The sequence below is a fragment of the Rattus norvegicus genome, chromosome 12 (assembly GCF_021556685.1).
Source record: "Rattus norvegicus strain SHRSP/BbbUtx chromosome 12, alternate assembly SHRSP_T2T, whole genome shotgun sequence".
In the NCBI taxonomy this organism is placed as follows: Eukaryota; Metazoa; Chordata; class Mammalia; order Rodentia; family Muridae; genus Rattus; species Rattus norvegicus.
In genome coordinates, this window is record NC_141545.1 from 14,124,184 (window position 1) to 14,138,653 (window position 14,470).

The 14,470-nt window shown below is 40.0% G+C and overlaps 1 protein-coding gene across 18 annotated transcripts in view; it reads right to left on the reverse strand.

Moving 5' to 3' along the window:
* Pan3 (poly(A) specific ribonuclease subunit PAN3) overlaps positions 1–14,470 on the reverse strand; it is a 117,173-nt gene that overhangs the window by 86,401 nt on the left and 16,302 nt on the right. For all 18 annotated transcript variants that reach the window (XR_015634063.1, XR_015634062.1, XR_015634064.1 and 15 more), the window contains 3 exon segments: positions 11,600–11,721; positions 9,473–9,539; positions 7,633–7,703 (listed from right to left, as the gene is read on the reverse strand). Coding sequence is in view for 13 of the 18 variants with exons in the window: in XM_087578725.1 (XP_087434851.1) it covers positions 7,633–7,703; positions 9,473–9,539; positions 11,600–11,721 (260 nt within the window). In the remaining 5 variants the exon portion in view is untranslated.

Here is a 14,470-nt window from a genome sequence, read left to right on the forward strand (position 1 = left end):
TTGACCAAGTTTTCAAGAGAAAAAAAAAGGTTGACAATATATTCTAGAGTAGAAGTGTGACAAACCTGAGGATCTTCAGGATGTACACCTCAGTGTAGCACTTACGCACTTGCCTAGCACTGCCAAGGCCCCAGGTTCATCCCCTTCACCATAAAAGTCATTTTAAAACAATTATTCTGACCCACTGAACCAGAAGGAAGACCAAGGTATCATTTCTATACCATACCCAGTACTGCCAGGCACTGCTCAGCTAAAGACCACACTGGAAAGTGCTGTTCTTGAGTCAAACCAAATAAAAACAACTGGTGATACAATGGAGATGGGAGGCACCTTCAAAACTGAGGGCTTTGCTGCATCACAGCTTTCTTCGATGTTTAACCTTGACTTAAAACTCAGTCTTCAAAGCCACTACTTGAACACCTCCTCCTACCCCCATTTTACAAAATCCTTTCCTTCCTAAGACTTTGGCCTGTGACTTAAGACTGAGGGACAGCTACTCTAACAAGACAGGTTACGTGTACTTATGCACTTTTATGTTGTCTGGGGTATTATGCAGGGGAGAAGGGTTGCTTTTAAGACAGGGTCTATGTAGCCGGGACTGCTTTTGAACTCACTGTGTAACTAGCTGAAGGAGACCTTGAACTCCTGACCCTCCTTACTGCACTGCCACACTTAAAAGTTTCATTCACTAACTCAAGATTCCTGTGTCAGCCTTTCTGTTCTTAGAAATGGAAATAAACAAACAGTAAAATCTGTACATTTTTCAAGAACATTTAGAATCTAGAGAAGGGGGCTGGAGAGATGGCTCAGCGGTTAAAAGAGCACCCGACTGCTCTTCCAGAGGTCATGAGTTCAATTCCCAGCAACCACATGGTGGCTCACAACCATCTGTAAAGAGATCTGATGCCCTCTTCTGGTGTATCTGAAGACAGCTACAGTGTACTTATATATAATAAATAAATAAATCTTTAGAATCTAGAGAAGGAATGATGTCCACTTGTGTAAAACATAAAAACTAGCATGCCAGTGTTCACAGCACAGAGTCCTTGGTAACTACAGAGCACTGCACACCATCCTCAAAACAATGGCAGGCCGGAGAAAACAAGACGCTATCCCCAAACAAAATGTTTCCTTTACCTCAAACTACAAGAAGTCCCTCTAAATATCAAATTCATAAGCAAGGACTTTATTATTTGTACTATGAAACAATGACTAAAAAACTCATGCTCAAAAAAGTGAAAAGTCATGAACACAGGGCAAACACATATCCCTTCACCTAATGCTTAGTGACAGTCCAAATCCACTATCTTCCACAGTAACAATCCAGCATCTCTCTCTCCACAACCGAGTGTGGTGTCCACTGACTAGAACAGCCAAAGTTTACTACACAGATTTCCAAATAAGCATGCTTTTCTCCCACAATCTCCTCTAACTCCAGAAGGTCATCCCTTAGTTAACTAAAGGCCTAATTATTTCAGTATATCTTTACTTGTAAAAAAAATTATAATTCCATTAATGATCAGTAATTAATGTACAAACAATCAGTACAAACAGGCCACTAAAACTAACTAAAGCCGGGCTGGAGAGATGGCTCAGTGGTTAGGAGCACTGACTGCTCTTCCCTAGGTCCTGAGTTCAAATCCCAGCAACCACATGGTGGCTCACAACCATCTGCAATGATATCCGATGACCTCATATGGTGTGTCTGAAGAAGGCGACAGTGTACTCACATACATAAAATAAATAAATCTTTAAAAAAAAAAAAAACAAAAAAACAAAAAAAAAAAAACTAACTAAAGCCAATTTTGGTACATGGTCCTTGTCTTGGATGCCCATGTACCTAGATTTTGCTGGCTTCCAACTAGAGGGAATTCTCTCTCCTGCTTTTGGGATGCTGGGATTACATCTAGGCATAGCCAACAAATCTCTTGTCACAGGTTTCAACATTGCCGTCTCTTTGGTGCTGGGGTCACAACCAGGTCCCCTGGTCTGTTACAGCAAGCAGTCTACACAGTCATCTCTTCCCAGTCCCTTGTTTTGTTTTTGTGAAATACAGTCTGAGGTAACCCAGGCTAGCCTAAAATTCCTGACCCTCCTTATTTCCCTTCCTGATATGAACCCACATTTGATTTATGCATTCTGGGGATCAGATCAATCCCAAGCATCGTATATGTTTGACAAGCACATATGCAAGACAAGCGCTCTACTAACTGATCTATTTCCCCAGACTGACTTTTTTAAAATTTAATTTATATCTATATACTTGCTTAGTTGAATCTTTAAATGAATCTGAGTATCTTCAAAATTGTCCTATTATGATTTGAAATGAGAAATAATCTTGCTACATACTCAGAAAGAGATTAGGTTTCTGAAGTTCAGAATTATAAGCTATAAGATTAAGTACTGACAAGCTCATGACAAATACCGCACATCCGTTAATATGTTTAATATGCACGGTTTTATGAAGCTAATACCCATCCTTACATCAATTTTATGGATTTGAAACAAACCCTAAAAAGGTTAAAATCCGTCTCTATACTCTCAGCACTAATACAGGTCAGGCTCAAACCCTGTCCTCTTAGTTATAGTGCCCGTCTCTAAGAAACCACACTGCATCTTAAAGTAGCTCTTAACACACCAAGTTCCACACGTCATTTACCTAAACCTGAGACTCTCTCTCAAGCTTACCAGCATGAAGGAATCGGTAACAAACAGTAAGAGGTGATAATCAAAGAATTACCCTAAATAATAAAGCCTAAAAGATTAACTCGCTATCTTTCTTCAAAAATAAAGGAAAAAATTAAGGGGCTGGGGATTTAGCTCAGTGGTAGAGCGCTTGCCTAGGAAGCGCAAGGCCCTGGGTTCGGTCCCCAGCTCCGAAAAAAAAAAAAAGAAAAAAAAAAAAAAGGAAAAAAAAAAAAGGAAAAAATTAAGAACTACAATTATCAGGTTGTACATGGGTTGGCTAAAGTCATCTTTACTAATTCATTCCCCTACACCTACATCCTAGGAGAACAAAATGAATGACTAACAAGGCCACATTCTCGGTAACAGGTATACTTCATAAAATGGCCTCATAATGACCTACTAGCTCTGAGGCCTGAGGTAAAAGCACCGTATACTTACTAAACAACTGGTGCCATATAAAAACTAATCAAAAATCTCTATACCTCAAGACTGGATGACAGGTGTGTCCAACAGTGTTACATACTGTGTAAAAGTACATACTTCACTTGTTTGGATATGATGTTTAAAGTGTACACACACACACACACACACACACACACACACACACACACACACACACACACACACACACACATTCTTAAACAACCTCCAAAACAAAAAATGCTACCTTTGAAAAAAAAAAGAGACAAAATTGTTTCAGTTATAAATTTGAAGAAATCTTTCTTAGAGCCATATGCACACCTTTAGTCCCAACACTTGAGAGGCAGAGCTGGGTGGATCAAGGTCAGCCTCATCTACACAGTGAGTGTCAGGCCACAGTGCTATGCACAGGCCCTGCCCTCCCATTCCACCCACCACCACCCCCCAAAAATAAAGAGAAAGAATTTTTTTCTTAGTTCAACACAAATGCTCACTAAACAACTAATTAAAAATAAAGTACTCCTTAAAAAACAGGAAATAGTTTTATCAGTAAGCGAAGTGATGGGGACAGTACACAGTCTTATGTTAAGAGGCTCAGTGGTAGAGCGCTTGCCTAGCAATCGCAAGGCCCTGGGTTCGGTCCCCAGTTCCGAAAAAAAGAAAAAAAGAAAAAAAAGAGGCTAGAACCGATCTGCAGCCAGTGAACCAAACCCAATCAAGCAAAGCAATCCACCATCACCTCCCACCGCCCACATTGCATCACAAAGCACAGCAGGTGAGCTATCTCCTGGCCCCCTTCTCTCAACCCGACTATGAGCTTTAAAATCAGTAGCAGAACAAACATTCCAGAAATAAAACTTAACTTGTCATGAAATAAACTTAACATCAAAGCCTTAAAAGTTCACAGAAATAAACACACTACCCCACATTAGAACTGATGTTTCGGTCTTAGTGACCAAAACTCACTAAGGTAGGCCAAGAAAATCTAAACGATAAGTACCTAAAGAGTGTTTTATTCTGGGAGAGGGAGAAACATCAATTCAAGTGACCAATCACTCTGAGAGAGAAGGGAATCCAAGCATACTGATGGGAATGCTCAGACTGCTCCTCTGCCCAGCTTACACCAACCGCATGTGGTGACCCTGTACAAACTACACACGGCAGGAACCGTCAGAGCCTGAAGCACCGCACAGTCACCCCTGTGCTCTATAGCTAACTAAGAATATTGTTTTCAAAAGTCTTGATACCTAATGTTTACATTTGTGATTTAGTGACTTGGCACCAGTAGCTAATCTTAATTGTACTTTCCTTAATTTAATCCTTCCAGTATCTAGCTAGCCCAAGAATAATTTGAAATATTTTATATTATAATCTTTTCAATCTATATATATTCTTAATCAAGAAGGCAAAAATATCAGTGCTTCTCAAGCATAATATAAAATTATTTTAAATCATTTCTTATATATCATGGTTCTATGATTTGTGTAAAATTAAAAATGAGTTACAAGAAAAATAATTATATTATTTGATGCCACCGTATTATCAAATTGCTACAGGTCCTTCTAAACTCCACTTAAGTTGGCTCTGGTCTACCTGTAATGAGCAAAGGAATATAGATGTTCATATATGGAATTGTTCAGGAATCTTCTCACATATCTAATGACAGAGAATGGCTATGACCTATTATACTACTTTTCACAGCACATTTTACTTCAATAAGTTCATAAAAATACTAAGATGTCCAATTCTAATCCCTAAGTTTATATGTGAATGACAGTGTAAGAGTTTCCTTTCTAATCATGGGTACCTTCTACCTAGGCTGGTTTGGTTTAGGCTTCTCCACAGTCTTTGCTATCAAACATCTTTTCTTTTCCCTATGTGCGCTCATGATCTAGAGAATTCACTGCTACTTTGCAACCATCAAACATTTTAAGTTTGCACTCGTTAATGTGTTCCCATATTGTAAAGACGTGACTGTTGGGACCAGCCCACCTGAGATTTTGGACAGTAACTTACCTTACTTACAGGCTATGAAATGATAGTGAATGACCTGTTCTCCGATATTATCTTGAAGTATCAGTGAGTAATTATGCTACCCTGCTTAACAAGTATGTAATTTAATTAATTATAATTTGTATTTACTTCCACGGAATTGCATCATGCACATACCCACAGATAGCACATACCTCAAACTACGGAAAGAACCCCATCTGTCCCTCCCTTCCACAGTGTCAACAGCAGCAAAGGAGATTTTGCAGTCAGGTCCTAACACTTGATGTACAGGCACTGCGGTTTTTAGAGATGAAAGACAACGTCCTGCTTAGGCTGTGCCTATCGTTTCACAAGTGGGAAGATTACAATCTATGATGGAACAAGGTCACAGGTTAGAGGTCCAAGGACCTCAGAGTAGGCCCTCTATAATTAATCTGCTACTATTAAAATACATCCTAACACTGAAGGCCAGGCGGGACAGCTCCAGCCTATGACTAGGTTTCAGGAGGCAGAACAGAGTCACTGCAAGTCTGGGCCAGCCTGGGCTGCAAAGCACTGAAATCACACGCTGTTTCCTTTATTGTTTTCTCCTAAGGAAAAAACAAACAAAGCAAAGCAAACAACAACAACAAAATGCCGAGTCATGTGCTGTATTTTTTCCCCTGAAAATCTCCATTGACTTTTTTACTCTATTATTCAAAAACAGCTCTAAGTAGTGTATTTCAGCTGTTTAAGATGCAGCCAGCTATTAGTTTCATTTTCACAGGAATGTTTTTAAATACACAATTACTATTCTAATTTCTACTCAGGTATCAGAAACAACACTTAGTAAGAGAAAGCTGTTAGACAGACCATTAAGACAAAGGGAAGTCTTTTTCTAGAAAGAGCGCTAGATAACTCATTTCCAGGTAGTGCTGCTTTTCCACTTTGCTGCCATGACAGCTTCAGTGCTACTTCTCTTACTGCCAACACGTCTGCTTTACTGCATCGCAATCTGTGAGCAAAGTGTGTAAACAAAACGAGCTTTATTCTTGGTGAAAACCATCACAGATCTATGAAAACCAAGCCCAAACCATGCATCTCTCAGGCCTAGCATTCAAGCATTTCCAATTACGTTCCTGCTCTCAAGACGGAGAGAATGTTCAGTGCACTGAGTGCTCGTGATTACACATGGCCTATAAAATGTCTGTCTTTGAAACACCCAGCTTCTCAAGTTCTATAACTTACTGAGGTATGACTAACAAAGGCACAGGGCTATACGCATGTTTCACACATGCACTCATCAAGTGTGGGAATAAGCCTAGTTATGACATCATCACCTCGGTCTACCAAACGCTCACCTACGCTGCCCTCTGCCCAGATGCCTGCCTGTCCCTCAAACTCCTGTTCAGTTCATTCTTAATAAAACTAATATTTAACTTAGGGACTCTCTCCCACTAGTTAGGTGGAAAGAGTGTTTAAACATCACAATAACAACCATCAAGATCCTGGGTCCAGCTGCTACTGGTCCTAACCAGATGCCCAGCTTCTCTGACTATCCACATCAGCATGGCTCTCAGCGAGACCCAAAGGCATCAAACTATTCATTTCAAAGTGCCACAAAAATCAGTCCTTATAAAACTCTACAAACGGGGGGAGGGGGGGCTGGGGATTTAGCTCAGTGGTAGAGCACTTGCCTAGCAAGCGCAAGGCCCTGGGTTCGGTCCCCAGCTCCGGAAAAAAAAGAAAAGAAAAAAAAAAAAAAAAGAAAAAAAAAACTCTACAAACGGTCTATAACTTCAATAACAAACTATATCAAATTAAATCAAATTTGGAACATGAATGGGTTTTAAGGCTTAAGCATGGTGGCACATAGTTGTAACTGAGGAAGGAATACTGGGAATTCAAGTCCAGCCTGAGCTAAAAGTAAGACTGTATCGTCCCTGTCTTCCTTCCCCCATACCCATTCCACAAAGCAAAATTAACAACAAATCCATAGAATTCTAATTAAAATTTAGTTCTAAACAGTTGGATCAATTATGTAAAGTTGTAAATCTTAGATTTGTTTTGTATTGAGTATAAATTATGGAAAACCCTTTGAAATTTTGTCATAAAGTATAAAAAAAAGGCTAAAATGTAGTTAAAATTACCTACACTGCATCATATTAACAGCAACAGAAGAAAAATAAAAAGCAAGCAAAGGATTTCATCCCTTTGCATAAAATTATTCACCCCATGCACACAGACCAGAGACAATTCCATTATCAGAGAGGAGCCATCGGGCATGGAGGTGTCGCATGCCACAATCCCAACACTGGGGAGGCTTAGGCAGGAGAACTATCATAAATACAAGGCCAGCCAGAGCTATGCAAGATCACAACTCAAAAAGCTAAAAGCAATGAGAGAAAGCAAAAAGATGAGGAGAAATTTAAGTAAAGGCGAGAACACTCAGCCCATAAAAGGCCTTACTCCCACTAAGGAAAATGCTGGCACTCAGTACCCATGTCACCTCTAAACCACATTTAGTTGTACTGGAATTTCAGTTTCACCTACCTTCCTTCTCTGGGAGATGTTGAGGGCACCGAAGTCATTAAACAAGGATGAAGCAGATGAAGTCAGAGGATCTGGAAGGCAAGTCACACAGGTTTCCAGACAACTCAGATAACAAGCAAGGCTGGTACATGCTAACCCGGCAGTGCTGCCCAGAGAAGCAAGCTCAGTGCTCACACACCTGCGTGTTCAATGCAGGAGACACGAACTGACGCATACTTCACTCAGCCTACAGTGCTATCCACTCAGTCAAGTATATATCTTTTTAGTCACACAACTGGGGGTATGGTTTTGAGGGAAGGAAGTCTAGTTATGTTAAAACTGAGTCCCTGGGATAATAAAGGGAGTCCAAGAGACCAGGCTCAGATAAGACAGAACAGCTAGGCCTTCAGACCATCTACTCTACAGACTACTCCACAGTTCTAAGTTTATCAAGACTTCTAACGTGCTTGCTAAGCTTTTATTTTAAAGATGAAAATATTCAATGTTACAAAACAAACAGAATCCAAAGGTTTTAATATAGGTTCAAAGTGCCAATGCTCTGCAAACATTACAACTCTGAATTATTACCCACTTTGCAAATCAGAATTTTTAAAAACACAAGATTTAGAATAAAGTACTTCATTTTCACTTCTGGGCACTAATAGATCTTGTAATTTTTACTCTTATTATGTATGAGATCCCAAAGCCTGTACTGAATGCCCTCACAACACAGTACACAGACATTTTCGCCTAGTTTCTCTGCCTTCTTCTAGCTGGAGTTTTGTGGTGGAACTGTTTGCTGGAGTTTAAAAGATTTGATATGAAGTAAGTAACTACAAAAAAAGAAAAAAGATAAACAGCAAGGCAAAATGTTTTTACATGATACATACATTTTAGGCATTCAAAATATATATTTATTATATATCATTTGGGACCTTGCAAAGCATTTAAACAATACTGGAAAAAGCTAAAAATATAGGAATGCTACAGAAATAGCATCTTTCTTTCTTTCTTTTTTTTTTTTTTTTCTTTTTTGATTTTTCAAGATAGGATTTCTCTGTGTAGCCCTGGATGTCCCAGGTGGAGCTCCATAGACCAGGTTGGCCACTGACTCAGAGATTCACCTGATTCTACCTCCCACTCTGGGATTAAAGGCGTGCACCACCACTGCCTGATACAAAGTAGTTTCTAACATTAAAATGTTCCTTTCTTCTTCAGCAGAACACGAAATTCCTAAATAATATAGAAACTTCATATACAAAAAAAATCTATCACAGAAAACAATCAACATGTAAATGTATTCATTATTAGTAATTTTTTTAAACATTTTATTGATCTTTGTAACTAGCATTATGTGTATATGTATGTGTATGTATGTACACGCACACACACACACATTTTTAACCAAGGAACACTTTTTAAAATAAAACATAGGAAAAATATCTGAAAATATAACAAGTTATTTAAATGCTTATAATTTTTAAAATAATTCCATTGCTAAGATCTATCCAAAACAAATGATTCAAAGTACTGGCAAAAAAAAAAAAAAAAAAAAAAGACAAAAATTAAAAACTATTCACACATAGAGTCTACTAGAGTGACACTTCTTGTAAAAGAACTATAAGGGCTATAAAAATAAGCATTAAAATTTAACATATTAATCAAGAAGTATCATGATTAAAATATTTAATGTAATCTTAATATTCTATTTATTAAACATGAAAAGAAAATTGGGTGATTCAAAATCTTGATTAAATGATATTTTCTAATTAATAGTTATTCATAATTTCTAAATTATCTACTATGATCATATTACTTTCAGAGTTACATACACATACTCATGCACACAATCAAATCTTACCGTGGCCTGTGTATGGCTTGGCACTGTCATTTAGAAGGCTTGGGGAGCTGCTACTACTAGTCATTCTCTGAAAAATAAAATATGCATATGGAGCCATTGAGGAATGTGGGATAAAAGCAGCCAACAGTGAGACTGACTAGGCCAAGCTGCATCTTCCCCTTCCTTTTTAATGATACAGAAACTGAGAGAGGAGTGATCTTTCACTTCACTGACTGACAAACTCATCTTCCCTCCTACACATTCTAGTACTACTGCTCAGATTACAACACCTATACAAAGACTCCCGGGAAGCACATCAAATACTTTCTTATCAGCCAGGCATTTTAAAGCCGATGCCATAGGCCTATTCTGAACTTCAATTCTGTAACTCACTAGCATGGGCGAGACAAGTGAGTTTCCCTGTCCATAAGGCATAAATTCCAGCACTCATTCAAGAAGGTAGAAAGTAACTATACAAAGTCAATATATGCTCTAACATCTCGCAATTTCTATTTTCCCTCATACACCTTCTGTCTGCCCAACACATCTTCTCTGCTTTTACAACCCACTGCCTTTATGTCTAATCTAGAAGATCTTAAAACCAATAAATCCTATATATGAAGCTAATTCTGTCTCTGAAAAAGTAATCTTAAGAATTTTTCAGCTCTAGCTTAAACCCTGTGACCCCAAACTTAAGTCACTTGGCTTCTTACTCAGTTTCTGCATCATTAAAAGGGGAAGCAGGAGGACAAGTTCTTGAGACAATTTTAGTATAAAATTATATAGACGACATACATAGTAATACACGTGGTGGTGTAATCCCAGAACTTGTAGAAGCCGTTGTGGGGATCATAAGTTCAAGGTGATCCATCCTTGGCTATGCAGCAAATTTTTGGCTAGCCAGAGCCACAGAAGGACCTATTTCAAAATTACTATATATTAATTGATTACTAAAAACTAAGACATTCAGGAATGGGTAGAAAGCTCAGTGCCTAAGCTCTTGCTCACCAACAGTGAGGGCTTAAAGCTGAATCTCCAGCGCCTCTGTAAAAACCCAGACATGGCTTAGCTTACTGTAGCCCAGCACTGCTGGATGGAGACAGGTGGGTCCTGGGTGCTCTGGCTGGCCAGGCTAACCAGAACAATGAGCTTCTGGGACAGTGAGAGAGCTCATCTCACTGCAGTACGGCAAAGTGCAATAAAAGAGGTAAACAACTGGCACAAAGCTCTCGTCTCCATGTATCATGCATGGGTACCCACACCTGTGCCATACACATACTCGACACATACATGACACATACATGAGGAGAGATGTGACTCCTTCATGACTACGCATGCTTACTTAAAGGCTTAAAGTCAAATAAACCAAAAGGAACAGAATGACACTGAAACATCAGCTTTTAATAAGTTAAAAATTCAAAAACTATGGACTTCCTGAAGTCAGTCCAGGACTAACAAGAAACCAAAGAGCCTGTGTTTTAGCATCCTATTTTAGTTATGGGGATCTGGAAGGCACCACAGAAACAAAAAAGGGCATGAGACTTCTCTCACTAGTGTGACCAAGTTTTCCAAAGAACATTCAATACATTTTCCAAGTTCATTCTAATTCTACAAAATTCTTCTTCATCTATCTACAAAATGTCCCCAGTGTCACACACAGCTATGACAAAGAGAAAAGTCAGCTGTAAGAAGCAGAATGCATTTTAAACATGCAAAAGCTATGATAACTTCACTCAAACACTCTGGCTTCAAACTTAACAGCTTTAATGTAAATTCAGAAACCTGCAGCGGAGCACTAGAAAGCAAGCTCAGGAAACCATCAACAGTACTGCCAGCTGTCTGGAAAGGTCAGCAAGATGTCTGATGAATGGGCATGAGAGATTCTCTTCCCAACACTGATAGCATATGCATGTCTGTTTAAGCTTTGAAAAATTTTACTACGAGCATCATCAAGCTTTAATTAAATCCACACTATCTACATGCAACTAGTCTCTATCTATTCTCTACTCACCCCGATTCCACCACTCTTCCCAAACCCTACCTTGAAAGCTCTCACTCACTCCATCCCTAATGACATCCAGTCTTAAAGTCTGCCTCCCACCCCAACAGTTTAAGAATGGAGGACAGCTCAATCCACCCTGAGAATACCTGCATCAAGGGATACTTTGTTTCTACCGGGCTTCCAAATCCATTCACTCCAATGAAGCTGGTGCTGAAATAGGAATCTGTGAGGCTTGTGTCAGTTAAAGCACCTCCATCCATTCCGGGAACTGAAAGAGAAGGGAAATGCGAGTATTTACAAATACTTAAAAAGACAAAACACAGATTTTCTTTTCTCCTTCTGAATAAATTTCAGAGTCCCATAATGTTACATTTGCTTGTTTACCAGGTCATAACCCAAGACTAGATTAAGATTTACTTAACACTAAAAAGCTGTTTTAAAATTTGCATGTTTGCTACCTCCTCCCAGCCTCCAGAAAAAAAAAAATTTTCCCCCAAGACAGGGTTCCTCTCTGTAGCCCTGGCTGTCCTGGAATTTGATCTATAGACCAGGCTCGCCTCAAACTAAGACTTAGATCAGTCTGCCAAGTGCTAGGAATGGCATTTTTATACTAGTCACTTAGTAGACACGCAACATGAAGAGCCCACACTTGGGTATCTAGCTTCCTAGTCAAGTTCCTCTCCTTTAATTTAGCAAAGGACTGGAGACTCCTAGTCACATCTCTGGAGTTACATAAACAGAGACCAGTTTGTCAAGTCTGTTTCTCTTTCACAACCAATCTGAAACTGTCTTACACTACCTTGGAATTCAGAGAGAAACTGTGAAGGCCACAAGGGGCTGAAGAAAAAAAAGAAAAAAAAAGAAAAAAAGAAAAAAAGCCAGTGTTCGTTCTGTGCTGATGTTAAGGAAGAAATGTAGAAGACAGTCAAACTAGCTGGGCCACAAGTCCTGGATAAGGTATTTTGTTATTCTGAGGACTCGGCATGCAGGTCTTTTTACAATGTCCTATGTGTTAAACCACGAGCCTCGGCTGATCTGAGCAGTCACTGAGAACTTAACAGTCCTCACCTGAAAAAAACAAACTAAAAAGCCCACAAAGCTAGAGATACAGCTCAGTAGTGACTGCTTGCCTTGCACGCAGGTAGCCCTGAACCCTATTCCCTGCACTGCACAAACCAGGCATGGCGTGTGCTATGATGCCTATAATCCCAGAATTCCATAAGGGAAGTTGAAACCTGGGAATCAGGATTCAAAGTCATCCTCTGCTACATAGCTAAGGTTGAGACCAGCCTAGGATACATGGCCCTGTCTGGAATGAATGTATAAATAAATAAACAAATAAATAAATGGTATTACTTTAAAGAAAGTGTAATACACCAAAAAATTATAATAAATGTTAACATATCCAGTGAAGAATTACCATGAAATGATTTAAAATAATTATGATTGATGGGCAGAATTTCTTTAAAATAGCCCTGGCATTCCAGGTCTGGCAATACATACAGGTCTATATATCAACCCATCTCAACTATTCAGGAGGCTGAAGTAGGGGAATCACAAGTTCAAGGCCTACCTGAAATACAACAGAGTAAGCTCAAGGCCACAGTGAGACAGTGGTGTCATACTTTAAAGGTAGGTGGTCAGTCAGTGCTGTAACACAGCACTCAAGAGGATAAGGCAGGGGGTTGGGGATTTGGCTCAGTGGTACAGCGCTTGCCTAGCAAGCGCAAGGCCCTGGGTTCGGTCCCCAGCTCCGGAAAGAAAAAAAAAAAAAAAGAGGCTAAGGCAGGATGCCACCTTGGGCTACATAGTGAGTTTCAGGCCAGTCTGGGCTGTGGAGTGAGACAAGCAAAACAAGCAACCAAACACTAACAAAAAAACACACTTAAAATAAAATAGAGGGCTGAGAACTGGGCAATAGAGACCTTGCCTAGCATGAGTGAGGCCATTGGTTTGTTTTCCCTAGTATACATGAATACTCCAGAAAAACAAAACTGGACAGATTGGCAAAACACCTACCCCTATTAAAAGTCTGGTGTCCTGGGGTCATTATACTCTCAAGTTTAACGTTTCTCTTGTTTAAGGGGGTAACAACACTGAAGCCTGTCCCAGCTTCAGGACTGATCTATGTAAAGCTGAAGGACAACTACTGAAGAGTAATAAACACTCTGTTCACTGCTGGGCCACGTCCAGGGCAGCAGCAGGGTCAGCAAAGAGGAGCTCGCCATGCCAACTCACAGCAGAAACAAGATGCCCCTTCAAAAAGACTTCTGTTGCTGTAGCAGGATGGCAGCCCAAGACCCACTATGAACCACACACACAAGAAACTCAGCTCAAACTATCACAGGATGTCACCACAAAACCTGACCAACAGAACACTGTGACGTTACAGGGAGAAAAAGAAAAACAAAACAAAACCCTTCGGGTCAGATCAATGCATCCCTTGAGGGGATGCTAAGAATCCAGGGGTCCATTAAAGTCTGAGGAGCACTTTGGATATTGGAAAAAGCTGCTGAGTCAAGGCCGTCATGCTCAACATGAACCATGAAGATATCTGTAGGGGTATAACCATCTGAGACTGTCTGTGATGTACCTCACGAACTAGGACAGCTTCCATAATAATCCAGATCTCCAAAGGAAGAGAGAGAACAGACGGAGCACTCACAGCAGAGGAAGTCCAGCAACCACACTAGTGAATTTCATACCCTATTTCCACCAACCTCTCTCACCTTCTACATATTCTCCTTCATTAACACCAATGTCAATTGTTCAGGCCAGCCCTACCCTACCCAGCCCTGCCCTGCCCTGCCCTGCCCCGCCCCGCCCCGCCCTATCCTATCATCTTACTCTTCCCTTTTCCTTCTCTCTCAAGGAATGTAGACTGACCTGGTTCACACGGGCTCTCAGGCTCAGCTTGCAACAAGATGGCACTATTTTACATTACTAGGAAGTCTGTGTACACCTCTCTCCAGTCTCCCTTTGGCCACACCCATCCCCACTCTGTTGCCGCTACACGC